Here is a 25,720-nt window from a genome sequence, read left to right as displayed (position 1 = left end):
AGCACATCTTTCGGACTGAGAGGGGAAACCGGAGCACCCAGAGGAAACCCACGCAGACACGGGGAGAACGTGCAGACTCCGCACAGACAGTGACCTAGGCCAGAATCGAACCCGGGTCCCTGGCGCCGTGAGACAGCAGTGCCAACACACTTGTTGAAAAACTCTTCAGAGTTCTACTTCCCTCTGGTTTTGGTTAAAGGTCATCGACCTGGAACGTTAACCCCCAACTACCCTGATCCCTGTTAATCCCGTCTGACACCCCTCCCCCGACCCCCTATGCATTGTAGGTTGATTTGATTTATTATTGTCACGTGTATTGGTATACAGTGAAAAGTATTGTTTCTTGCGTGCTATACAGACAAAGCATACCGTTCACAGAGAAGGAAAGAACAATACAGCACAGGAACAGGCCCTTCGGCCCTCCAAGCCCGTGCCGCTCCCTGGTCCAAACTAGACCATTCTTTTGTATCCCTCCATTCCCACTCCGTTCATGTGGCTATCTAGATAAGTCTTAAACGTTCCCAGTATGTCCGCCTCCACCACCTTGCCCGGCAGCGCATTCCAGGCCCCCACCACCCTCTGTGTAAAATACGTCCTTCTGATATCCGTGTTAAACCTCCCCCCCCCCCCCCTTCACCTTGAACCTATGACCCCTCGTGAACGTCACCACCGACCTGGGAAAAAGCTTCCCACCGTTCACCCTATCTATGCCTTTCATAATTTTATACACCTCTATTAAGTCTCCCCTCATCCTCCGTCTTTCCAGGGAGAACAACCCCAGTTTACCCAATCTCTCCTCATAACTAAGCCCCTCCATACCAGGCAACATCCTGGTAAACCTCCTCTGTACTCTCTCCAAAGCCTCCACGTCTTTCTGGTAGTGTGGAGACCAGAACTGGACGCAGTATTCCAAATGCGGCCGAACCAACGTTCTATACATCTGTAACATCAGACCCCAACTTTTATATTCTATGCCCCGTCCTATAAAGGCAAGCATGCCATATGCCTTCTTCACCACCTTCTCCACCTGTGACGTCACCTTCAAGGATCTGTGGATTTGCATACCCCCACACCCAGAAAGAAGAGAGTGCAAATGTAGTGTTACAGTCATAGTTCGGGTGTAGAGAAATATCAACTTAATGCGAGGTAGGTCCATTCAAAAGTCTGATGGCAGCAGGGAAGAAGCTGTTCTTGAGTCGGTCGGTACGTGACCTCAGACTTTTGTATCTTTTTCCCGACGGAAGAAGGTGGAAGAGAGAATGTCCGGGGTGTGTGGGGGTCCTTGATTATGCCGGCTGCTTTTCCCGAGGCAGTGGGAAGTGTCGACGGAGTTGATGGATGGGAGGCTGGTTTGCGTGATGGGACTGGGCTACGTTCACGACCCTTTGTAGTTCCTTGTGGTCTTGGTCGGAGCAGGAGCCATACCAAGCTGTGATACATCCGGAAAGAATGCTTGCAACAAGAATGTTGTGGAGTCGGGGTCAGGCAGCACTGGGAGTGAGATCCGTCCTCCAACTTTCCAATTGGCGAGCAACCAGCAATGGCATCAGGAAAAAGGCAGGGGGGCTAGATGGGGAAATGGGAAGGCCGGGGGATTTGTTGAGGGGAGGGATGTGTGTAGGAGGCCTGGGTTTGAGCCGGGTGGACAGGCGAAGCTCAATGCTTGGAAGTTTGTGGGCCCCAGGCTTGAGTGGGCTGGGGAAGAGGAAAGGCCCCAAGGCCAAAGGGTTTGGAGACCTGAGGCTGGGGTGGGTGAGGGAGGTGGAGGAAAACAGGCCTAAGGCTTGAAGGTGGGTGGAGCAAGATAAGGGGCCCAAGGCATAAGCGGGCTGAACAGGCCCAAGGCTCAAGAGTAGGGGGGGGAGGAGGAGGAGGAGAGGTTTGGGGATTCAGAGGCCTGAGGCTTGGAAGGGAATATGCCCAAGGTTTGAGTGGGCCGAATAGGCCCGAGGGTGGGTGGGGGAAGAGAAGAGGCCCAAGGTTTGGAGGCCTGAGGTTTGAGAGGGGAGACGCCTGAGGCTTCAGAGGGGAGTTGCCTGAGGCTTCAGAGGGCCGCATAGACCCAAGGGTGGATAGGGAAAGAGGAGAGGCCCCAAGGCTTGGGGGTTCAGAGGCTTGGGAGGGGAGACGCCTAAGGCTTGAATGGGCCGAATATGCCCGAGGGTGGGAGGGGGAAGAGGAGAGGCCCAAGGTTTGGGGATTCAGAGGCCTGAGGCTTGAGAGGGAGAGGCCTGAGGCTTGAGAGGGGAGATACCGAAGGCTTGAGTAGGCCCGAGGGTGGTTGGGGGAAGAGGAGGGGCCCCAAGACCTGAGGAGTTTGGAGGCCTGAGGCTAGGAAGGCTGAAGATAGGGAGCAGGCCCGAGGCTTGGGGAGGCTGCTGCCATAGCAGGTGAGTGCGGCCTGTACTGTTTTGTGCTGGATCATAAGACCATAAAACATAGAAGCAGAATTAGGCCACTCGGCCCATCGAGTCTGCTCCGCCATTCAATCATGGCTGATATTTTTCTCATCCCCATTCTCCTGCCTTTTCCCCCATAACCCCTGATCCCCTTATTAATCAAGAACCTATCTATCTCTGTCTTAAAGACACTCAATGACCCGGCCTCCACAGCCTTCTGCGGCAAAGAGTTCCACAGATTCACCACTCTCTGGCTGAAGAAATTCCTCCTCATCTCTGTTTTAAAGGATCGTCCCTTTAGCCTGAGGTTGTGCCCTCTGGTTCTCGTTTTTCCTACCAGTGGAAACATCCTTTCCGTGTCCACTCTATCCAGGCCTCGCAGTATCCTGTAAGTTTCAATAAGATCCCCCCCTCATCCTTCTAAACTCCATCGAGTACAGACCCAGAGTCCTCAACTGCTCCTCATGTGACAAGCTCTTCATTCCAGGGAATCATTCTCGTGAACCTCCTCTGGACCCTTTCCAAGGCCGGCACATCCTTCCTTAGATAGGGGGCCCAAAACTGCTCACAATACTCCAAATGGGGTCTGACCAGAGCCTTATACAGCCTCAGAAGTACATCCCTGCTCTTGTATTCTAGCCCCCTCGACATGAACGCTAACATTGCATTTGCCTTCCTAACTGCCGACTGAACCTGGATGAGGGAAGGTAACTGGGGAAACAGTCGGACCAACGTAGCGGCTTCCCACGCTGACACGGCCCGGCCTCGAGTCATAGAGGTTTACAGCATGGAAACAGGCCCTTCGGCCCAACTTGTCCATGCCGCCCTCTTTTTTAAAACCCCTAAGCTAGTCCCAATTGCCCGCATTTGGCCCATATCCCTCTATACCCATCTTAACCGGGTAACTATCAAAATGCTTTTTAAAAGATAAAATTGTACCCGCCTCTACTACTACCTCTGGCAGCTCGTTCCAGACACTCACCACCCTCTGTGTGAAAGAATTGCCCCTCTGGACACTTTTGTATCTCTCCCCTCTCACCTTAAACCTATGCCCTCTAGTTTTAGACTCCCCTACCTTTGGGAAAAGATATTGACTATCTACCTTGTCTGTGCCCCTCATTATTTTATAGAGTTGTTGCCTAGTTGCGACTCCCTGGGTTTGCTGGCTTCAATAGGGCGTGAGAGATGTGGCTGGGTCTTGACACAATGGGAGCAGAGAGATCAATAAATTTCTCTCTAATACTCTCGCTTAGGCTGGATGACATAAGGTTGTGAAAATCGCCTGGGGTAACCCAAACCTTCCAGTCACCAGAAAGCTTTCAGTCAGTGACGTCCTTCCCTTAGCAACGGGTGTTTGTGGCTATATCCCGAAATATAACCGCCTTCTCCTCTCATCCTACGTGAGAGACGTAGGATGAGAGGAGACCTAATAGAGGTGTATAAGATGCTGAGAGGCATAGATCGGGTGGACTCTCAGAGGCTTTTTCCCAGGGTGGAAATGGCTGCTACGAGGGGACACAGGTTTAAGGTGCTGGGGGGTAGGTACAGGGGAAATGTTAGGGGGAAGTTTCTCACACAGAGGGTGGTGGGCGAGTGGAATCGGCTGCCGTCAGTGGTGGTGGAGGCGAACTCAATGGGGTCTTTTAAGAGCCTCCTGGATGAGTACATGGGACTTAATAGGATGGAGGGTACGTCACGTCACTTTTAGGGAATTCTGTACCTGTATTGAACAGAGGGATCTGGGAATACAGGTACAGAATTCCCTAAAAGTGACGTCACAGGTGGATAGGGTCGTAAAGAGTGCCTTTGGTACATTGGCCTTTATAAATCGGAGTATCGAGTATAAAAGTTGGAGTGTTATGGTAAGGTTATATAAGGCATTGGTGAGGCCGAATTTGGAGTATTGTGTACAGTTTTGGTCACCTAGTTACAGGAAGGATGTAAATAAGATTGAAAGAGTGCAGAGAAGGTTCACAAGGATGTTGCCGGGACTTGAGAAGCTGAGTTACAGAGAGAGATTGAATAGGTTGGGACTTTATTCTCTGGAGCGTAGAAGATTGAGGGGAGGTTTGATAGAGGTGTATAAGATTTTGATGGGTATAGATAGAGTGAATGCAAGCAGGCTTTTTCCGCTGAGGCTCGGGGAGAAAAAAACCAGAGGGCATGGGTTAAGGGTGAAAGGAGAAAAGTTTAAAGGGAATATTAGGGGGGGCTTCTTCACGCAGAGAGTGGTGGGAGTGTGGAATGAGCTGCCGGATAAAGTGGTAAATGCGGGGTCACTTTTAACATTTAAGAAAAACTTGGACGGGTTCATGGATGAGAGGGGTGTGGAGGGATATGGTCCAAGTGCAGGTCAGTGGGACTAGGCATAAAATGGTTCGGCACAGACAAGAAGGGCCAAAAGGCCTGTTTCTGAGCTGTAATTTTCTATGGTTCTAGGTAGGCCTAAAAGGTAGGGATATGTTCGGCACAACTTGAAGGGCCAGTTTGTGCTGTAGTTTTCTATGTTTCTATGTTAAACGGGAGAAGGACAGCAGAGTTCCCAGGAGCAGAGGGACCACAGTGTGCCAGTGCATCAGTCACAAGAGATTAGCTTAGAAAACGTACAAACTAGAAGCAGAAGGAGGCCATTCGGCCCTTTGAGCCTGGAACGCTCCTTTGATCATAGAATTCCTACAGTGCGAAAGAAGGCCACTCAGCCCATCGAGCCAGCACTGACAACAATCCCACCCAGGCCCTAATCCCGGAACGCCACCTATTTACCTTGCTAATTCCCCTGACACCATGGTACAATTTAGCATGGCCAATCCACCTAACCTACACATCTTTGGACACTAAGGGGCAATTTAGCATGGCCAATCCACCCAACCTGCACATCTTTGGACACTAAGGGGCAATTTAGCATGGCCAATCCACCTAACGTACACATTTTTGGACACCAAGGGCCAATTTACCATGGCCAATCCACCTAGCCTACACATCTTTGGACACTAAGAGCCAATTTAGCATAGCCAATCCACCTAACCTACACATCTTTGGACACTAAGAGCCAATTTAGCATGGCCAATCCACCTAACCTACACATCTTTGGACACAGAATCGAAGACGAAAACAGAGGACGCTGGGAAAGCGTAGGGCGAGAGGAACAGAGTTAACCATTTTGAGTCTGTGTGACTCTCCCTCTGAATTAAAGAGAGGGAGGTAGGTGTTGGATGAGTGTTGGGGGCTGGGACATAGTTGAAGGACAATGATTAGCGGGAGGTTGTCTCAGTGGAGGTCATTGCGCTTGGCTGAAGGCACACATCATGGCGATGGGTATTGGCAGTTAACTGTCCACTGCGTCAATCGATTCAGTGATCTAAAATTACCTCCTGGCTTTATGGGTGGGGGGGTCCGGGAGAGGGTGCCGTCCAGTGTCACCACAGCAACGTCATCTGTGGCCCAATGAGGTGGGCTGTCTTTGAGGCTTGCCACGTGATTGGGTGAGGGTGTTAAAAGCGAGCGAGACAGAGACAGAAAGAGAGAGAGAGAGAAAGAGAGAGAGGAGGAGAGAGAGAAAGAGACAGAGAGGCAGAGAGAGGAGACAGCGAGAGAGAGATAGGGAGGGAGAGACAGAATGGCATGGTGGCACAGTGGCTAGCACTGCTGCCTCACAGTGCCAGGGATCCGGGTTCAATTCCTGGCTTGGGCCACTGTTTGTGCGGAGTCTGTACATTCTCCCCGTCTCTCCATGGGTTTCCTCCGGGTGCTCCGGTTTCCTCCCACAGTCCGAAAGACGTGCTGGTTAGGGTGCATTGGCCGTGCTAAATTCTCCCTCAGTGTTACCCGAACACCAGAGTGTGGCGACGAGGGGATTTTCACAGTAACTTCATTGCAGTGTTAATGTAAGCCTGTTTGTGACACTAATAAATACACTTTAAACTTTAATTTTAAACAGAGACAGAGAGAGGGAGACAGAGAGAGAGGGAGACAGAGAGAGAGGGAGACAGAGAGAGAGGGAGACAGAGAGAGAAAGAGACAGAGAGAGAAAGAGACAGAGAGAGAAAGAGACAGAGAGAGAAAGAGACAGAGAGAGAAAGAGACAGAGAGAGAGAAAGAGACAGAGAGAGAGAGAGAGACAGAGAGAGAAAGAGACAGAGAGAGAAAGAGACAGAGAGAGAAAGAGACAGAGAGAGAGGGAGACAGAGAGAGAGGGAGACAGAGAGAGAAAGAGACAGAGAGAGAAAGAGACAGAGAGAGAAAGAGACAGAGAGAGAAAGAGACAGAGAGAGAAAGAGACAGAGAGAGAAAGAGACAGAGAGAGAGAAAGAGACAGAGAGAGAGAGAGAGACAGAGAGAGAAAGAGACAGAAAGAGAAAGAGACAGAGAGAGAAAGAGACAGAGAGAGAAAGAGACAGAGAGAGAAAGAGACAGAGAGAGAAAGAGACAGAGACAGAGAGAGAAGGAGACAGAGAGAGAGAGACAGAGAAAGAGACAGAGAGGGAGAGACAGAGAGAGGGACAGACAGATAGCGACAGAGCCGTCACTCTCCCCTTGCCGTGGGGGGATATGGAGGTACCAGCTGGCAAGTTAAAAGTGATGGAGAGGTTCTTCAGCCCCATTCCCCAGCGGAGTTCGGGGAGAGGAGGAGGAGCCAGCGTCGAGGCGGACCCCAGGGGGCGAGGCAGTGGCCCAACCAGGAGGAACTGCCTGCCTTCCCACTCATCCTTCTCTTCCACCTCTCTGTCTTCGGAGGCCAGCCTCGAGGGGAGCGCTTTCCCCCCTCGCCCACTGCCGGTACGACGGGAGCAGTCGTGGTCCTGCCTGGACGTGCGGCCAGCGCGGGAGAGCGGCGCCGACCCGGGCGCCCGAGCCTCGGGGAACCCCGGCAGCGCCAGAGAGGGCCGGGAGGAGCGGGGCCGTGTCTCGCCTCGTCAGGCCAGCATCCCGGATCCCCGGCAGGCCGGGCGCCGGCAAGACAGGACGCGCCCCACCGAACTGAGGAAGGCCAAGTCGATGGAGTCCATCGCCCTGGGACGTCCCCGGGGCCCCAGCCCACTGCCAGGCCCCGGGGCACCGGGCAAGGGCAAGAAAGGCCGATCCGGCCAGGGGTCGGAGCTGGCGTCGGCTGGCGAGAGACTCGTGAGGCAGAAGGTGAAATTTTCCCAATTCCTGGACGAGATCACGGCCCAGGTCTTGAGCCCGGCCAGCCTCCGCTTCCTGAGGCCGCAGGACGGGCCGGTTGGAGGGGATGGGGAGCCGAGCCAGTGCCGCGGGGTCAAGGCCGGCGCCACGCGGGACGGCAAGGCCTGGCAGGAGGAGGCGCCAGCCCGGCACAGGAGGGAGGGCCGGAGCGCCAGCCCCGACAGGGGGCCCTCCCCCAGCCCGCGACGAGGCCCCAAACGCCAACTGACAGAAGAAGGCCCGAGGCAGCCGGTGGGAGCGAGGGGCTCCGAGCCAGGCCCGGCTCGGGCGAGACCCATCCCGCTGGACGCCGGGCATCTCGCCACAATGGGCGCCGCTTGGCATCTGGAGCGGGACTCGCCGGGCGGCAGGCACAGCCAGGAAGGAGGAGGAGGAGGCAGCGGCAAGCTGACAGACTCAGCCTCCAGCCTCGAGATGGGCCCGGTTCACCACACCCAGCCGGGGATACCCGCCGGGGACACGTACGCCAACTCAAGCTCCAGCCCAGAGGAGTCCTGGGTCGTTGAGATACAGCCTCAAGCAGCAGGCCTCGCTCAGGTAAGGAGAACAACTTGCATTCGCGGGTTCGAATCCCACCAGGGCAGCCATGGAGGTTTACAGCATGGAAACAGGCCCTTCAACCCGTGCCATAGAACCATAGAAAATTACAGCTCAGAAACAGGCCTTTTGGCCCTTCATGTCTGTGCCGAACCATTTTATGCCTAGTCCCGCTGACCTGCACTTGGACCATATCCCTCCACACCCCTCTCATCCATGAACCCGTCCAAGTTTTTCTTAAATGTTAAAAGTTTGCCACTTTACCACTTTATCCGGCAGCTCATTCCACACTCCCACCACTCTCTGCGTGAGGAAGCCGCCCCCTTTTTTTTTAAACCCCTAAGCTAGTCCCAATTGCCCGCGTTTGGCCCATATCCCTCTATACCCATCTTACCCATGTAACTGTCTAAATGCTTTTTAAAAGACAAAATTGTACCCGACTCTACTACTGCCTCGGGCAGCTCGTTCCAGACACTCACCACCCTCTGTGTGAAAAAATTGCCCCTCTGGACACTTTTGTGTCTCTCCCCTTTCACCTTAAACCTATGCCCTCTAGTTTTAGACTCCCCTACCTTTGGGAAAAGATATTGACTATCTAGCTGATCTGTGCTCCTCATTATTTTATAGACCTCTATAAGATCATCCCTCAGCCTCCTACGCTCCAGAGAAAAAAGTCCCCGTCTATCCAGCCTCTCCTTATAACTCAAACTATCAAGTTTAATAATATCCTTTCTATAATAGGGCGACCAGAACTGTACACGGTATTCCAAGTGTGGCCTTACCAATGTCTTGTACAACTTCAACAAGACGTCCCAACTCCTGTATTCAATGTTCTGACCAATGAAACCAAGCATGCTGAATGCCTTCTTCACCACTCTGTTCACCTGTGACTCCACTTTCAAGGAGCTATGAACCTGTACCCCTAGATCTCTTTGTTCTGTAACTCTCCCCAACGCCCTACCATATAAATGCGAAGTGATGCATTTTGGTAGAAATAATGTAGGGAGGAGCTATACGATAAATGGCAGAACCATAAAGGGTGTAGATACGCAGAGGGACCTGGGTGTGCAAGTCCACAGATCCTTGAAAGTGATGTCACAGGTGGAGAAGGTGGTGAAGAAGGCATATGGCATGCTTGCCTTTATAGGACGGGGCATAGAGTATAAAAGTTGGGGTCTGATGTTGCAGATGTATAGAACGTTGGTTCGGCCGCATTTGGAATACTGCGTCCAGTTCTGGTCGCCACACTACCAGAAGGACGTGGAGGCTTTGGAGAGAGTACAGAGGAGGTTTACCAGGATGTTGCCTGGTATGGAGGGGCTTAGTTATGAGGAGAGATTGGGTAAACTGGGGTTGTTCTCCCTGGAAAGACGGAGGATGAGGGGAGACTTAATAGAGGTGTATAAAATTATGAAAGGCATAGATAGGGTGAACGGTGGGAAGCTTTTCCCCAGGTCGGTGGTGACATTCACGAGGGGTCATAGGTTCAAGGTGAAGGGGGGGAGGTTTAACACAGATATCAGAAGGACATATTTTACACAGAGGGTGGTGGGGGCCTGGAATGCGCTGCCGGGCAAGGTGGTGGAGGCGGACACACTGGGAACGTTTAAGACTTATCTGGACAGCCATATGAACGGAGTGGGAATGGAGGGATACAAAGGAATGGTCTAGTTTGGACCAGGGAGCGGCGCGGGCTTGGAGGGCCGAACGGCCTGTTCCTGTGCTGTATTGTTCTTTGTTCTTGTTTTTGTATTAACTGAGTAAGTCCTGCCCTGGTTCAATCGACCAAAATGCATCACCTCACATTTATCTAAATTAAACTCCATCTGCCATTCATCAGCCCACTGGCCCAATTGATCAAGATCCCGTTGCAATTGGAGATAACTTTCCTCACTGTCCACTATGCCACCAATCTTAGTGTCATCTGCAAACTTACTAACCATACCCCCTATATTCTCATCCAAATCATTAATATAAATGACAAATAACAGTGGACCCAGCACTGATCCCTGAGGCACACCGCTGGTCACAGGTCTCCAGTTTGAAAACCAACCCTCAACAACCACCCTCTGGCTTCTGTCATCAAGCCAATTGTGTATCCATTTAGCTACCTCACCCTGGATCCCGTGAAATTTAACCTTATGTAACAACCTACTATGAGATATCTTCCCCCCCCCTCCGGGTGGGAAAATTTAAATTTGATTAATAAAAAAAAATCTGGAATTATAAAGCCAGTTTCAGTCATGGGGAAACAGTAACAACTATCATTGATTGTTGTTTAAAAAACAAATTCACTCGTAAAGTGGGCGGCACGGTAGCACAGTGGTTAGCACTGCTGCTTCACAGCTCCAGGGACCTGGGTTCGATTCCTGGCTTGGGTCACTGTCTGTGTGGAGTCTGCACATTCCCCTCGTGTCTGCGTGGGTTTCCTCCGGGTGCTCCAGTTTCCTCCCACAGTCCAAAGATGTGCGGGTTAGGTTGATTGGCCATGCTAAAATTGCCCCTTAGGTGCGTAGATTAAAGGGATTAGTGGATATGTATGTACGGATATGGGGGTAGGGCCTGGGTGGGATTGTGGTCGGTGCAGACTCCTTGGGCCGAATGGCCTCTTTCTGCGCTGTAGGGTTTCTATGATTCTATGAAGTCAAAGAGCGCAAAAAATGCCCTTCGGCCCACATATCCTCCACCTACAATATCTACCACTAAAGTGGCACTAATCCCATTTTCCTGCACTTGTCCCCATATCCTTGAATGTAACGATATTTCAGGTGCTCATCCGAAGGTTGTAAGGTTCCCCGGGCAGCGTATTCCTGATTCCCTCCACCCCCTGAGTGAAATTTCTTTTCCTGGAAGCCAGTGCCCAGTGGCGTACCACAGGGATCCGTGCTGGGCCCCCTATTGTCCGTTATTCATATAAATGACATGGATGACTATGCAGGGGGCGGAGGATCAGTAAGTTTGCCGATGACGCAAAGATTGGCCGGGTGGTTAACCGTGAGGTCGAGTGTCTTGGGTTACAGGAAGAAGTAGACAAGATGGTCAAATTGGGCGGATAAGTGGCGGATGGAATTTAACCCTGAAAAGTGTGAGGTGATACACTTTGGAAGGAGTAATTTGACAAGGAGGTATTCTATGAAAGATCTGACACCGGGAAGTTCCGAAGAACAAAGGGACCTTGGCGTGTTTGTCCATAGATCTCTAAAGGCGGAAAGGCAGGTGGATAGGGAGGTGAAAAAGGCACACTGGCCTTTATCCATCGGGGGATAGATAACAAAGGCAGAGAGGTCATGATGGAGTTGTGTAGAACTTTGGTGAGGCCACAGCTGGAGCACTGTGTGCAGTTCTGGTCGCCACATTATAGGAAGGACGTGATCGCACTGGAGGGGGTGCAGAGGAGATTCACCAGGATGCTGCCGGGGACAGAACATTTAAGTTATGAAGAGAGGTTGGATAGGCTTGGGTTGTTTTCTCCGGAGCAGAGAAGACTGAGGGGGCAACCTGATCGAGGTGTTGAAGATTATGAGGGGCATGGACAGGGTGGATAGGGAGCGGCTGTTCCACCTCAGTTGAAGGGTCAGTCACGAGGGGACACAAGTTACAAGTGAGGGAGCGGGAGGTTTAGGGAGGGATTTGAGGAAATGTTTTTTACCCAGAGGGTGGTGGGGGTCTGGAATGCGCTGCCTGGGAGGGTGGTGGAGGCGGGATGCCTCACATCCTTTAAAAAGTACCTGGATGAGCACTTGGCATAACATTCAGGGCTATGGTGCCCAGTGCTGGCAACTGGGATTAGGTGGGCAGGTCGGGGTATTTCATGCATCGGTGCAGACTCGATGGGCTGAAGGGCCTCTTCTGCACTGTAGGATTCTGTGATTCACCTCTGAATCTATGCCCCCTTGGGATTGATCCCTCAACCAAGGGGAACAGCTGCTCCCTACTCAACCTGGCCATGCCCCTCACAATCTCACACACCTCAATCATGTCCCCCCCGCTCAGCCTTCTCTGCTCAAGAGAAAACAATTCAAGTCTATCCAGTCTCTCCTTATAGCTCAAATGCTCCATCCCAGGCAACATCCTGGTGAATCTCCTCCATACCCCCGCCAGAAAGCATCCTTTCCGGATGTATCACAGCTTGGTCTGGGGCTCCTGCTCTGCCCAAGACCGCAAGAAACTACAAAGGGTCGTGAATGTAGCCCAGTCCCATCACGCAAACCAGCCTCCCATCCATTGACTCCGTCTACACTTCCCGCTGCCTCGGGGAAAAGCAGCCAGCATAATCAAGGACCCCACGCTCCCCGGACATTCTCTCTTCCACCTTCTTCCGTTGGGAAAAAGATACAAAAGTCTGAGGTCACGTTCCAACCGATTCAAGAACAGCTTCTTCCCTGCTGCTGTCAGACTTTTTGAATGGACCTACCTCGCATTAAGTTGATCTTTCTCTACACCCTAGCTGTGACTGTAACACTACATTCTGCACCACCTTCTTTCCTTCTCTATGAACGGTATGCTTTGTCTGTATAGCGCGCAAGAAACAATACTTTTCACTGTATCCCAATATATGTGACAATAATAAATCAAATCAAATCAAAAATTTACCATGGCCAATCCATCTAATCTGCACATCTTTGGATACTAAGGGACAATTTAGCACGGCCAATCCACCTAACCTGCACATCTTTGGACACTAAGGGGCAATTTAGCATGGCCAATCCATCTAACCTGTGCATCTTTGGACACTAAGGGGAAATTTACTATGGCCAATCCATCTAACCTGTACATCTTTGGACACTAAGGGGCAATTTGACATGGCCAATCCACCTAACCTACACATCGTTGGACACTAAGGGGCAATTTAGCACAGCCAATCCACCTAACCCACACATCTTTGGACACTAAGGGGCAATTTAGCATGGCCAATCCATCTAACCTGTACACCTTTAGACACTAAGGGGCAATTTAGCATGGCCAATCCACCTAACCTGCATGTCTTTCGGACTGTGGGAGGAAACCAACGCAGACACAGGGGAAGAATGTGCAGACTCCACACAAACGGTGACCCAAGGCAGGAATCGAACCCGGGTGCCTGGTGTTGTGAGGGAGTGATGAAAATCCCCCAGTCGCCACACTCCGGCCCCTGTTCGGGTAACACTGAGGGAGAATTTAGCATGGCCAGTGCACCCTAACCAGCAGGTCTTTCGGACTGTGGGAGGAAACCGGAGCACCCGGAGGAAACCCACACAGACACGGGGAGAACGTGCAGACTCCGCATAGACGGAGACCCAAGCTGGGAATCGAACCCAGGTCTCTGGCACTATGAGGCAGCAGTGCTAACCACAGTACCACGGAGGGTGGCAATTCTCCGGAACATTCTTGCTCAAGGGGTGGTGGGAGCAGAGTCTTTGAATATTTTTAATTTGGAGTTTGACATCGGAAATGGGGAAGGATTGGAGTGTTTGTCGGGCTTAAAAATGGGATAGATCCCCAGGCCCGGATGAACTGCATCCCAGGCTGCTGTGGGAAGCAAGGTAGGAAATTGCAGGGGTTCTGACACAGGTTCCTATCTCCTTGAAAGTGGAGTCACAGGTGGACAGAGTGGTGAAGAAGGCATTCGGCATGCTTGGTTTCATTGGTCAGAACATTGAATACAGGAGTTGGGACGTCTTGTTGAAGTTGTACAAGACATTGGTAAGGCCATACTTGGAATACTGTGTGCAATTCTGGTCACCCTATTATAGAAAGGATATTATTAAACTAGAAAGAGTGCAGAAAAGATTTACTAGGATGCTACCGGGACTTGATGGATTGAGTTATAAGGAGAGGCTGGATAGACTGGGACTTTTTTCTCTGGAGCATAAGAGGCTTAGGGGTGATCTTAGCGAGGCCTATAAAATAATGAGGGGCACAGACAAGGTAGATAGTCAATATCTTTTCCCAAAGGTAGGGGAGTCTAAAACGAGAGGGTGTAGGTTTAAGGTGAGAGGGGAGAGATACAAAAGTGTCCAGAGGGGCAATTCTTTCACACAGAGGGTGGTGAGTGTCTGGAACGAGCTGCCAGAGGCAGTAGTAGAGGCGGGTACAATTTTGTCTTTTCAAAAGCATTTAGACAGTTACATGGGTAAGATGGGTGTGGGATATGGGCCAAGCGTGGCCAATTGGGACTAGCTTAGTGGTTAAAACAAAAGGGCAGCATGGACAAGTTGGGCCAAAGGTCTGTTTCCATGCTGTAAACCTCTGAGACTCGATGACAAATTTTTAATTTTCCTCCAGCCTCGGAAGAGGACTGGAGAATGGCTAATGCGGTTCCACTTCTCAAGAAGGGTCATTGAGATAAACCAGGGAATTACAGACCGGTGAGTTTCACGCCAGCGGTAAGGAAACTATTGGAGAAAATTCTGAAGGAGAGAATTAATCTTCACTTGGAAAAACACAGATTGATTAGGGATAGTCAGCATGGCTTTGTCAGAGAGAGGTCATGCCTAACAAATTTGATCGAATTTTTCGAAAGTGAGATCGAGTGTGTGGATGCAGGAAGTGCAGTTGATGTAGTCTATATGGATTTTAGCAAAGCCATTAACAAAGTCCCACATGGGAGACTGATTGAGAAGGTTAAAGCATCTGGAATTCAGGGAAACTTGGTGAACCCACAGATCTTTGGACACTAAGGGATAATTTAGCATGGCCAATCCATCTAACCTGCACATCTTTGGACACTAAGGGACAATTTAGCACGGCCAATCCATCTAACCTGCACATCTTTGGACACTAAGGGATAATTTAGCATGGCCAATCCATCTAACCTGCACATCTTTGAACACTAAGGGACAATTTAGCACGGCCAATCCATCTAACCTGCACATCTTTGGGCACTAAGGGACAATTTAGCATGGCCAATCCATCTAACCTGCACATCTTTGGACACTAAGGGACAATTTAGCATGGCCAATCCCCCTAACCCGTACATCTTTGGACTGTGGGAGGAAACCGGAGCACCCGGAGGAAACCCACGCAGACACGGGGGGAACGTGCAGACTCCGCACAGACAGTGACCCGAGGTGGGAATCGAATCTGGGTCCCTGGCGCTGTGAGGCAGCAGTGCTAACCCACTGTGCCACTCCTGGAAGGAGACCTTTGTTTTGGACCAATTTGGACAAGTGTTACTGGCGTCCTTCATATCCGAGTTTATATTGGCTTTTCCTTCTGGACATTGCGTCAGCAGAGGTTCTGATTGGGTGAATAAGTCCAGTATGATAAGAATTCCGAGGCTGGGAAGATTAATTATCCTTTCTTTTGTCTCTCTCTCTCTCCAGGAGATGCTGACCGATGCTCACCATCTGAGGTAGGTTTTCCCTTTTTTGTCTTGAGCTTCTGTTAGCTTCTCAAGTCACTCTGTACTTTTTGACTGGAAATTCTCAAAACCGGGGCAAATGGTTAACGCTGCTGCCTCACAGCGCCAGGGAAGTGGGTTCAATTCGGGTCACCGTCTCTGTGGAGTCTGCACATTCTCCCCCGTGGCCAATCCACCTAACCTGCACATCTCTGGAGTGTGAGAGGAAACCGGAGCACCCGGAGGAAACCCACGCCGACACAGGGAGAACGTGCAGACTCCGCACAGACAGTGACCCGAGCTGGGAATCGAACCCGGGTCCCTGGCACTCGGAGGCAACAGGGCTAACCCACTGTGCCACCCATACCCAGGGTCATTGTCATGAACCTCCTCTCCAAAGATCCTTAGTGTCAGAGGGAATTAGCGGGGTAAATATGTGGGGCTACGGGGAAAGGACTTGGGTGGGATTGTGGTCGGTGCAGACTCGATGGGCTGAGTGGCCTCCTTCTGCACTGTAGGGATTTTATGATAAGCCTTGTATGATTATATGAAGCACGTATAAGAAGTGTTTGAGGACTCTGGGTCTGTACTGGATGGAGTTGAGAAGGATGAGGGGGGTGGAATCTCACTAAAACTTCCAGAAAGGCCTGGATAGAGTGGACGTAGGGAAGATGTTTCCATTAGTAAGAGATTCAAGATGATGCTGGAACGTGGCAACTTCTTGCAAGGGAACGTGATGGTCCAGTGGTATTATCTCTAGACGATTAATCCAGAAACTCAGCTAATGTTCTGGGGGACCCGGGTTCGAATCCCGCCACGGCAGATGGTGGAATTTGAATTCAATAAAAAATATCTGGGATTAAGAATCTACTGATGACCCATTGTGGGAAAAACCCACCTGGTTCCCTTCAGGGAAGGAAATCTGCCGTCCTTACCCCGGTCTGGCCTACACGTGACTCCAGTGCCACAGCCAATGTGGTTGACTCTCAACTGCCCTCCAAGGGGCAACTAGGGATGGGCAATAAATGCTGGGCCCAGCCAGCGACGCCCATGTCCCACGAATGAATAAAACAAAAGCTATCCCCATTCTCGTTGCGGGGACTGTGTATCATGGGAAGTGTTCATCTCAGTTCGCGTGTCCCCCATGCCCAGGTACGTACAGGAGGAGAGCAGCGGCCTACAGAGGAACCTGGGGTGCGCAGCCCACAGGACGGAGATCATGGACGCTGACTTCAAATCCAGCCACGGGCACCTGGAGACTGAGTTGCAGCGGGCACAGGCGGGCCTGGAGGAACTGCGGGCAAAATTCCAGAGGTAAATTCATTTTGATTTGGTTTATTATTGCCACATGTACTGGGATACAGTGAAAAGTATTGTTTCTTGCGCGCTGTACAGACAAAGCATACCGTTCAGAGAGTACATAGGGGAGAAGGAAAGGAGAGGGTGCAGAATGCAGTACTGTCATAACTAGGGTGCAGAGAAACATAGAAACTAGAAGCAGGAGGAGGCCATTCAGCCCTTCCAGCCTGTTCCCCCATTCATTACGATCATTGGCGGATCATCAAATTCAATATCCTGATCCTGATTTTCTAAACGGTGACAAAATTCATAATGCTAAAGTGCAAAGGGACTTGGGAGTCCTAGTCCAGGATTCTCTAAAGGTAAACTTGCAGGTTGAGTCCGTAATTAAGAAAGCAAATGTAATGTTGTCATTTATCTCAAGAGGCTTGGAATACAAAAGCAGGGATGTACTTCTGAGGCTTTATAAAGCACTGGTTAGGCCCCATTTGGAGTACTGTGAGCAATTTTGGGCCCCACACCTCAGGAAGGACATACTGGCACTGGAGCGGGTCCAGCGGAGATTCACACGGATGATCCCAGGAATGGTAGGCCTGACATACGATGAACGTCTGAGGATCGTGGGATTATATTCATTGGAGTTTAGGAGGTTGAGGGGAGATCTGATAGAAACTTACAAGATAATGAACGGCTTAGATAGGATGGACGTAGGGAAGTTGTTTCCATTAACAGGGGAGACTAGGACGCGGGGGCACAGCCTTAGAATAAAAGGGAGTCACTTTAGAACAGAGATGAGGAGAAATTTCTTCAGCCAGAGAGTGGTGGGTCTGTGGAATTCATTGCCACAGAGGGCTGTGGAGGCCGAGACGTTGAGCGTCTTCAAGACAGAAATTGATAAATTCTTGATTTCTCGAGGAATTAAGGGCTATGGGGAGAGAGCGGGTAAATGGAGTTGAAATCAACCATGATTGAATGGTGGAGTGGACTCGATGGGCCGAATGGCCTTACTTCCGCTCCTATGTCTTATGGTCTTATTCCCCCCTTCCCCCCCCTCATATCCCTCGATCTCTTTCGCCCCGAGATCGATGTCTAATTTCTTCCTGAAATCTCACAACGTTTTGGCCTCAAATACAGCTTAAGATTTGATTTGATTTATTATTGTCACATGTATTGGGATACAGTGAAAAGTATTGTTTCTTGCGCACTATACAGACAAAGCATACCGTTCATAGAGAAGGAAAGGAGAGAGTGCAGAATGTAGTGTTACAGTCACAGCTAGGGTGTAGAGAAAGATCAGCTTAATATTAAGTAGGTCCATTCTAAAGTCTGACAGCAGCAGGGAAGAAGCTGTTCTTGAGTCGGTCGGTACGTGACCTCAGACTTTTGTATCTTTTTCCCGACGGAAGAAGGTGGAAGAGAGAATGTCCGGGGTGCGTGGGGGTCCTTGATTATGCCGGCTGCTTTTCCCGAGGCAGCGGGAAGTGTAGACAGAGTCAATGGATGGGAAGCTGGTTTGCGTGATGGATTGGGCTACATTCATGACCCTTTATAATTTCTTGTGGTCTTGGGCAGAGCAGGAGCCCCATACCAAGCTGTGATACAACCAGAAAGGATGCTTTCTATGGTGCATCTGTAAAAGTTGGTGAGAGTCGTAGCGGACATGTCGAATTTCCTTAGACTTCTGAGAAAGTAGAGGCGTTGGTGGGGCTTTCTTAACTATAGTGTCGGAGCTGGCAATGTTAACTGAGGGGAGGGGAGGGGAGGGGAGGGGGGGCGAACCTTCTCCTCTGGAGAAGATCCAGAGGAGGTTCACTGATCCCAGGAATGGGTAGCACAGTGGGTTAGCACTGCTGCCTCACAGCGCCAGGAACCCGGATTTGATTCCCGGCTTGGGTCACTGTCTGTGTGGAGTTTGCACATTCTCCCCGTGTCTGTGTGGGTTTCCTCCGGGTGCTCCGGTTTCCTCCCACAGTCCAAAGATGTGCAGCTTAGGGTGCATTGTCCGTGCTAAATTCTCCCTCAGTGTACCCGAACAGGCACCGGAATGTGGCGACTCGGGGGATTTTCACAGTAACTGCATTGCAGTGTTAATGTCAGCCTTACTTACGACACTAATAAATAAACTTTAAAAACTTTAAACTTAAAGCTTTAAAACTTTTCCACCTCTCTCTTTTCTTCTCTTCCTCTCCATCTGTCCCTCTTTCTCTCTCATTCCATCTCTTCCCCCCCATCCGCCTTGCTCTCTCTCTTTTTTGGATTCTCTCTCCCTTATTTTCTCTCTCCCTTCCTTCCTTCCATCTCTCTCCCTCTTTTCTTTTCAGTTTCTCTCTCTTTCTCTCTCTCTCTCTTTCTTCCTTTCTTCCATCTCCCTCTCTCTGTTTCTATCTCTCTCTCTCTTTCCTACTTTCTTTCCCCGCTCTCCCTCCCCCTCTGTCTTTTTCAGTTTCTCTCTCTATCTCTCTCTCCTTCTCTCTCTCTTCCTGACTTCCCTCTCTCTCTCTCTTTCCTTGGCCGTCAAGTCATGGGGATTGATACAGGGCTATGGGGAGAGAGTGGGGCAGTGGGATTACTTGGGGGATTGATACAGGGCTATGGGGAGAGAGTGGGGCAGTGGGATTACTTGGGGGATTGATACAGGGCTATGGGGAGAGAGTGGGGCAGTGGGATTACTTGGGGGATTGATACAGGGCTATGGGGAGAGAGTGGGGCAGTGGGATTACTTGGGGGATTGATACAGGGCTATGGGGTTTGACCCTGGACCTTCTGGCTCAGAGCCAAGGACGCTAAACCGCCCCCCCCCCCCCCGCCCCCACCTCTGCCGTAAGACCCTCCCCATTCAACCCTTCGGAGTCCAGCTATCATTGGGGTAAAGTTACACTGCGCTCCATCCAGGCTCAGTGAGTTGCGGAGCCCAGACCTGCTCATACTAACACCAGGTGCGGCCTAACCCGGCCCTACGTCCAGCTGAAGCATCTGACCTCCAGCGTTGTGCTTTGTCCCACAGGCTACAGGAGAATTACTCCAACACGCAACAGGTCAACGAGCTCATGGAGGAGAAACTCCACACCATCGTAAGTTCACTCTTCCAAGCTTCTCACGCACGGGAACAGAGGGTGGAATCATCACAGCATTCCTACAGGGCAGGAGAGGCCCTTCAGCCCAACACTCTGCTCCAACTCTCTGATAGAGTATCTTACCGAGACACTCTCCCTGGAACCCCACACATTTAGCATGGCCAATCCACCTAACCTGCACATCTTTGGACACCAAGGGACAATTTAGCATAGCCAATCCACCTAACCAGCACATCTTTGGACATTAAGGGACAATTTAGCATGGCCAATCCCTCTAACCTGCACATCTTTGGACACTAAGGGACACTTTAGCATGGCCAATCCACCTAACCCGCACATCTTTGGACATTAAGGGACAATTTAGCATGGCCAATCCACCTAACCTGCACATCTTTGGACACCAAGGGACAATTTAGCATGTCCAATCCCCCTAACCTGCACATCTTTGGACACCAAGGGACAATTTAGCATGGCCAATCCCCCTAACTGCACATCTTTGGACATCAAGGGACAATTTAGCATGGCCAATCCCCCTAACTGCACATCTTTGGACATCAAGGGACAATTTAGCATGGCCAATCCACCTAACCTGCACATCTTTGGACACCAAGGGACAATTTAGCACGGCCAATCCACCTAACCTACACATCTTTGGACACTAAGGGACAATTTAGCATGGCCAATCCCTCTAACCTGCACATCTTTGGACACTAAAGGGCAATTTAGCATGGCCAATCTCCCTAATCTAAGGGCGGTATGTTGGTACAGTGATTAGCGCTGCTGCCTCACAGTGTCAGGGACCAGGGTTCAATCCCGGCCTCGGGTGACCGTGTGTGGAGTCTGCATGTTCTCCCCGTGTCTGCGTGGGTTTCCTCCGGGTGCTCCGGTTTCCTCCCACGGTCTAAAGATGTGCGGGTTAGGTTGTTATGGAGGAGAGGCGGGAGAATGGGGTTGAGAAACTTATCAGCCATGATCGAATGGCAGAGCAGACTCGATGGGCTGAATGGCCTCATTCTGCTCCTGTATCTTATGCCTCGATGGGGTTGAACATCCGTTACCCATTGTTACGTTCCCAGCTGTACACATTCAGAAGTCAACTGCATGAAATGTCTGACTATTAAGAAGCCTTGTGACCAAACCACGCACTGGTCGCAGACTGGCCAGCGATTTTATAGAATCCTACAGTGCAGAAGGAGACCATTCGACCCATCGAGTCTGCACCGACCACAATCCCACCCAGGCCCTATTCTCACAACCCTACATATTTACTCTGCTAATCCCCCAGACACCAAGGGGCAATTTAGCACGGCTAATCCACCGAACCTGCACATTTTTCGGACTGTGGGAGGAAACCGGAGCACCCGGAGGAAACCCACGCAGACACGGGGAGAACGTGCAGACTCCGCACAGACAGTGACCCAAGCCGGGAATCGAACCCGGGACCCTGGCGCTGTGAGGCAGCAGTGCTAACCCACTGTGCCATCTATGTGTCCATGCAGTTGATTTTAACAGGAGCAATGTTTAATTGGAAATTTAATCACCATTTCAGTCACAAGGTATGGAGACAGAGAGAAAGGATCTGAATCTGCAGATATCAGAGCTAACCAACAGACTAACAAACGCCCAGAGAACCATCTGCAGCTTGCAAAATATTCACGTAAGTCTCTTTAGACTAAATACTGAGTTCAGGTTATTTAAATTTGAAGGAAATAAATCTGGTCTCAATCTCAAATTAACGAATGCACCCCATTTCACACTCCCCAGAGCCCTGTAACAATCCCCCAACTAATCCCACTGTCCCGCTCTCTCCCCATAGCCCTGTATCAATCCCCCAACTAATCCCACTGCCCCACTCCCTCCCCATAGACCCGTACCAATCTCCAAACTAATCCCACTGCCCCACTCTCTCCCGATAGCCCTGTATCAATCCCCCAACTAATCCCACTGCCCCGCTCTCTCCCCATAGCCCTGTATCAATACCCAAACTAATCCCACAGCCTCACTCTCTCCCCATAGCCCTGTACCAATCCCCCAAGTAATCCCACTGCCTCACTCCCTCCCCATAGCCCTGTAGCAATCCCCAAACTAATCACACGGCCCCGCTCACTTCCCAGAGCCCTGTATCAATCCCAAACTAATCCCACTGCCCCACTCTCTCCCCATAGCCCTGTATCAATCCTCAAACTAATCCCACTGCCCCGCTCTCTCCCCATAGCCCTGTATCAATCCCCAAACTAATCCCACTGCCCCGCTCTCTCCCCATAGCCCTGTATCAATCCCCCAACTAATCCCACTGCCCCACTCCCATAGCCCTGTATCAATCCCCAAACTAATCCCACTGCCCCGCTCTCTCCCCATAGCCCTGTATCAATCCCCCAACTAATCCCACTGCCCCGCTCTCTCCCCATAGCTCTGTGTCAATCCCCAAATTAATCCCACTGCCCCGCTCTCTCCCCACAGCCCTGTATCAATACCCAAACTAATCCCACAGCCCCACTCTCTCCCCATAGCCCTGTATCAATTCCCAAACTAATCCCACTGCCCCGCTCTCTCCCCCATAGCCCTGTGTCAATCCCCAAACTAATCCCACTGCCCCGCTCTCTCCCCATAGCCCTGTATCAATCCCCAAACTAATCCCACTGCCCCACTCTCTCCCCATAGCCCTGTATCAATCCCCAAACTAATCCCACTGCCCCGCACTCTCCCCATAGCCCTGTATCAATACCCAAACTAATCCCACAGCCCCGCTCTCTCCCCATAGCCCTGTATCAATCCCCAAACTAATCCCACAGCCCCGCTCTCTCCACATAGCCCTGCATCAATCCCCAAACTAATCCCACTGCCCCGCTCTCTCCCCATAGCCCTCTATCAATCCCCAAACTAATCCCACTGCCCCGCTCTCTCCCCATAGCCCTGTGTCAATCCCCAAACTAATCCCACTGCCCCGCTCTCTCCCCATAGCCCTGTATCAATCCCCAAACTAATCCCACTGCCCCACTCCGTCCCCATAGCCCTGTATCAATCCCCAAACTAATCCCACTGCCCCACTCTCTCCCCATAGCCCTGCATCAATCCCCAAACTAATCCCACTGCCCCACTCCGTCCCCATAGCCCTGTATCAATACCCAAACTAATCCCACAGCCCCACTCTCTCCCATAGCCCTGTATCAATCCCCAAACCAATCCCACTGCCCCGCTCTCTCCCCATAGCCCTGTATCAATCCCCAAACTAATCCCACTGCCCCACTCCGTCCCCATAGCCCTGTATCAATCCCCAAACTAATCCCACTGCCCCACTCTCTCCCCATAGCCCTGCATCAATCCCCAAACTAATCCCACTGCCCCACTCCGTCCCCATAGCCCTGTATCAATACCCAAACTAATCCCACAGCCCCACTCTCTCCCCATAGCCCTGTATCAATCCCCAAACTAATCCCACAGCCCCGCTCTCTCCACATAGCCCTGCATCAATCCCCAAACTAATCCCACTGCCCCGCTCTCTCCCCATAGCCCTCTATCAATCCCCAAACTAATCCCACTGCCCGCTCTCTCCCCATAGCCCTGTATCAATCCCCAAACTAATCCCACTGCCCCGCTCTCTCCCCATAGCCCTGTATCAATCCCCAAACTAATCCCACTGCCCTGCTCTCTCCCCATAGCCATGTGTCAATCCCCAAACTAATCCCACAGCCCCGCTTTCTCCCCATAGCCCTGCATCAATCCCAAACTAATCCCACTGCCCACCTCTCTCACCATAGCCCTGTATCAATCCCCAAGTTAATCCCACTGCCCCCACTCTCTCCCCATAATCTCGGTTCACCGGGGCGGGCGGGATTAGAGAACCCAACCCACCATAACTCGTCCCGTACCCTTTACTCCCTCTGCCTGTAACATACGATAGCGGAATTATATCCCACGTGCAAATTAAGACAATAATGGTCTTCACACTTGGGTAGGGTGATGTCTGTGCAGACCAGCACACCTGCACAAGTGGCCATTTTTTTGTGTGTCGGCCATTTTTTTGTGTGTCGGCCATTTTTTTTGTGTGTCGGCCATTTTTTTGTGTGTCGGCCATTTTGTGTCAGCCGGAGCCAGTGTCGATGGGTTTTGGCTGTACAGCTGCAAATTGTCGGCCATTTTGAAACTGCCATTGTGTTTGTGAAATGATCCTTTTGTAAGTTTAATGGGCGAAGCCAGTTGATGTCAGCTTGCTCCCGTTTGTGGCGCACCTTTGTGACTCTTGTGCCTGTGTTGGTTTCTCTTTAGCCGCCTCACCGGGTTGCTGCCCTCCTGCCAACGGCCGCCACCCAACATGGACATGACCTCCTGGATGCCGGCGTTGATCGCTCGCCCTTTCTCGACGTCCCTGTCTACACCCCGCCCGCCCCCTTCATGGACGAGGTGCCCGAAACGGGGGCCGAGGGACCCGACTGCCCGGCGGCCAAGGTCACGGCGACGCCGCCAGCAGTCGATAAGCCGCAGCGCCGAGGAAACGACGGGCTGCACCGCCCAGAAGGGCAAGCCTCCCGCTCCGGCCGCGAGGAGCCCACCAGGCCGCCAAGGGCACGTCTGGCTTCGGGCCCTCGCAGGCAGACGGCCTTCACCCCGTGGAGCCAGTGCCTGGAGGACGACCCTCTGCTGGGGTGGCCGAACCTGGGGAAAGGGGGCAAGGCCCGAGCGGCCGGGGGGAAGCCGGAGATGGGGCGCCCGCCCTCGGCGGGCCTCCTTGCCGTCTCTCCTGATGATCCGTTCGGGCCCATCGACCCGGGGGAGCGGCTGACTGCGGCCCTTCACACCACGAGCGAAGGAGGCCCGAGGGAGCTGAGCCTGAAGGGAACATTCCGGAAAGACCGGAATCGGGAGTCGCGCCGCCTGCCGGGGGAGGTCAGCAGTTCCGCGGGCTCGGAGGATGAGGCGACGGAGGGCTGGAGCAGGATGTTGGCGGGCAAGGCCCATGCCGGTGCCCCAAAGGGCTTCAACTACCAACTAGGCCGAAGCGGCCTCGGCAAGTTGTCCCAGTGCCCTCCTCCGCCTGGCCTGGAGGGAAAGGGCAACCTTTCCCCCTCCCCAGGGCTGCTGGGAGCCAACCGTGGCCCTAAAACCCCACCCGGCCTGGCGGGAAGCTGGGCCCACCAATGGGGCGAGGAGGTCGGCCGCCAACTCTCCGGGTGGGGCCGTGATGAGGAGGAGGAGGAAGGCACAGCGCGCAGGCCGCGGGCGGCCGCCGGGAGGACCAGCGGAGGCGGGGAGGGCGTGGCGAGGGGCGGCCTGGAGCCAACGGCGAGGGCACGGCCTTCTCCCGGACACCCTCCAGCCGCGGCGCCCAGAAAACACCGGAACCAAGCTGCCACCAGGGACTAGGCCTTGCCAAGCGGTTAGGCGTGACTGCGGCCTCTGGTGAACAACACGCGACCTCCCCCATCTTGTAAATACAGATGACCTGACCCGCCCCTGATTGGAGAAGGAGGAGTAGTGGAGGTACAATAGGCCCAAGCGTGTGAGAAAAAGATTGAATGGGACCAATCAGATGCTTGAGATGACATTCACCGCTCTCCGTGTTGCCTCCATCTTGTGCCAACCACCATTTCTTTCACATGACTTTAGACAGTCAAGATTGATGGTGGATTTACCCATATTATTCCTGGGACATGGGCGTCGCTGGCTGGGCCCAGCATTTATTGCCCATCCCTAGTTGCCCCTTGAGAAGGTGGTGGTGAGCCGCCATCTTGAATCGCTGCAGTCCACGTGCTGTGGGTTGACCCACAATGCCGTTGGGGAGGGAATTCCAGGATTGTGATTGGACATCAACCAGTCCCCGTGTGTGGTGTAGGTACACCCACAGTGCCGTTAGGGAGGGAGTTCCAGGATTGTGATTGGACATCAGTCAGTCCCTGTGTGGTGTAGGT

The 25,720-nt window shown here is 52.0% G+C and overlaps 1 protein-coding gene across 1 annotated transcript; it reads left to right on the top strand.

The window, feature by feature from the left end:
* Positions 1-6,947: 6,947 nt before the first annotated feature.
* LOC144484286 (uncharacterized) lies at positions 6,948-25,386 on the top strand. Its single transcript, XM_078202814.1, has 6 exons — positions 6,948-8,120; positions 15,425-15,453; positions 16,594-16,755; positions 19,745-19,811; positions 21,364-21,471; positions 24,081-25,386. Exons 1-6 carry the CDS (start codon positions 6,948-6,950, stop codon positions 25,173-25,175), a joined length of 2,634 nt encoding a protein of 877 aa, XP_078058940.1. The 3' UTR covers positions 25,176-25,386.
* Positions 25,387-25,720: the final 334 nt, after the last annotated feature.

Source organism: Mustelus asterias, unplaced genomic scaffold, assembly GCF_964213995.1.
Source record: "Mustelus asterias unplaced genomic scaffold, sMusAst1.hap1.1 HAP1_SCAFFOLD_97, whole genome shotgun sequence".
NCBI classification, from domain to species: domain Eukaryota; kingdom Metazoa; phylum Chordata; class Chondrichthyes; order Carcharhiniformes; family Triakidae; genus Mustelus; species Mustelus asterias.
The sequence above is the reverse complement of the archived record's forward strand: the minus strand, read 5'-3'. Positions and strand labels throughout refer to the sequence as shown.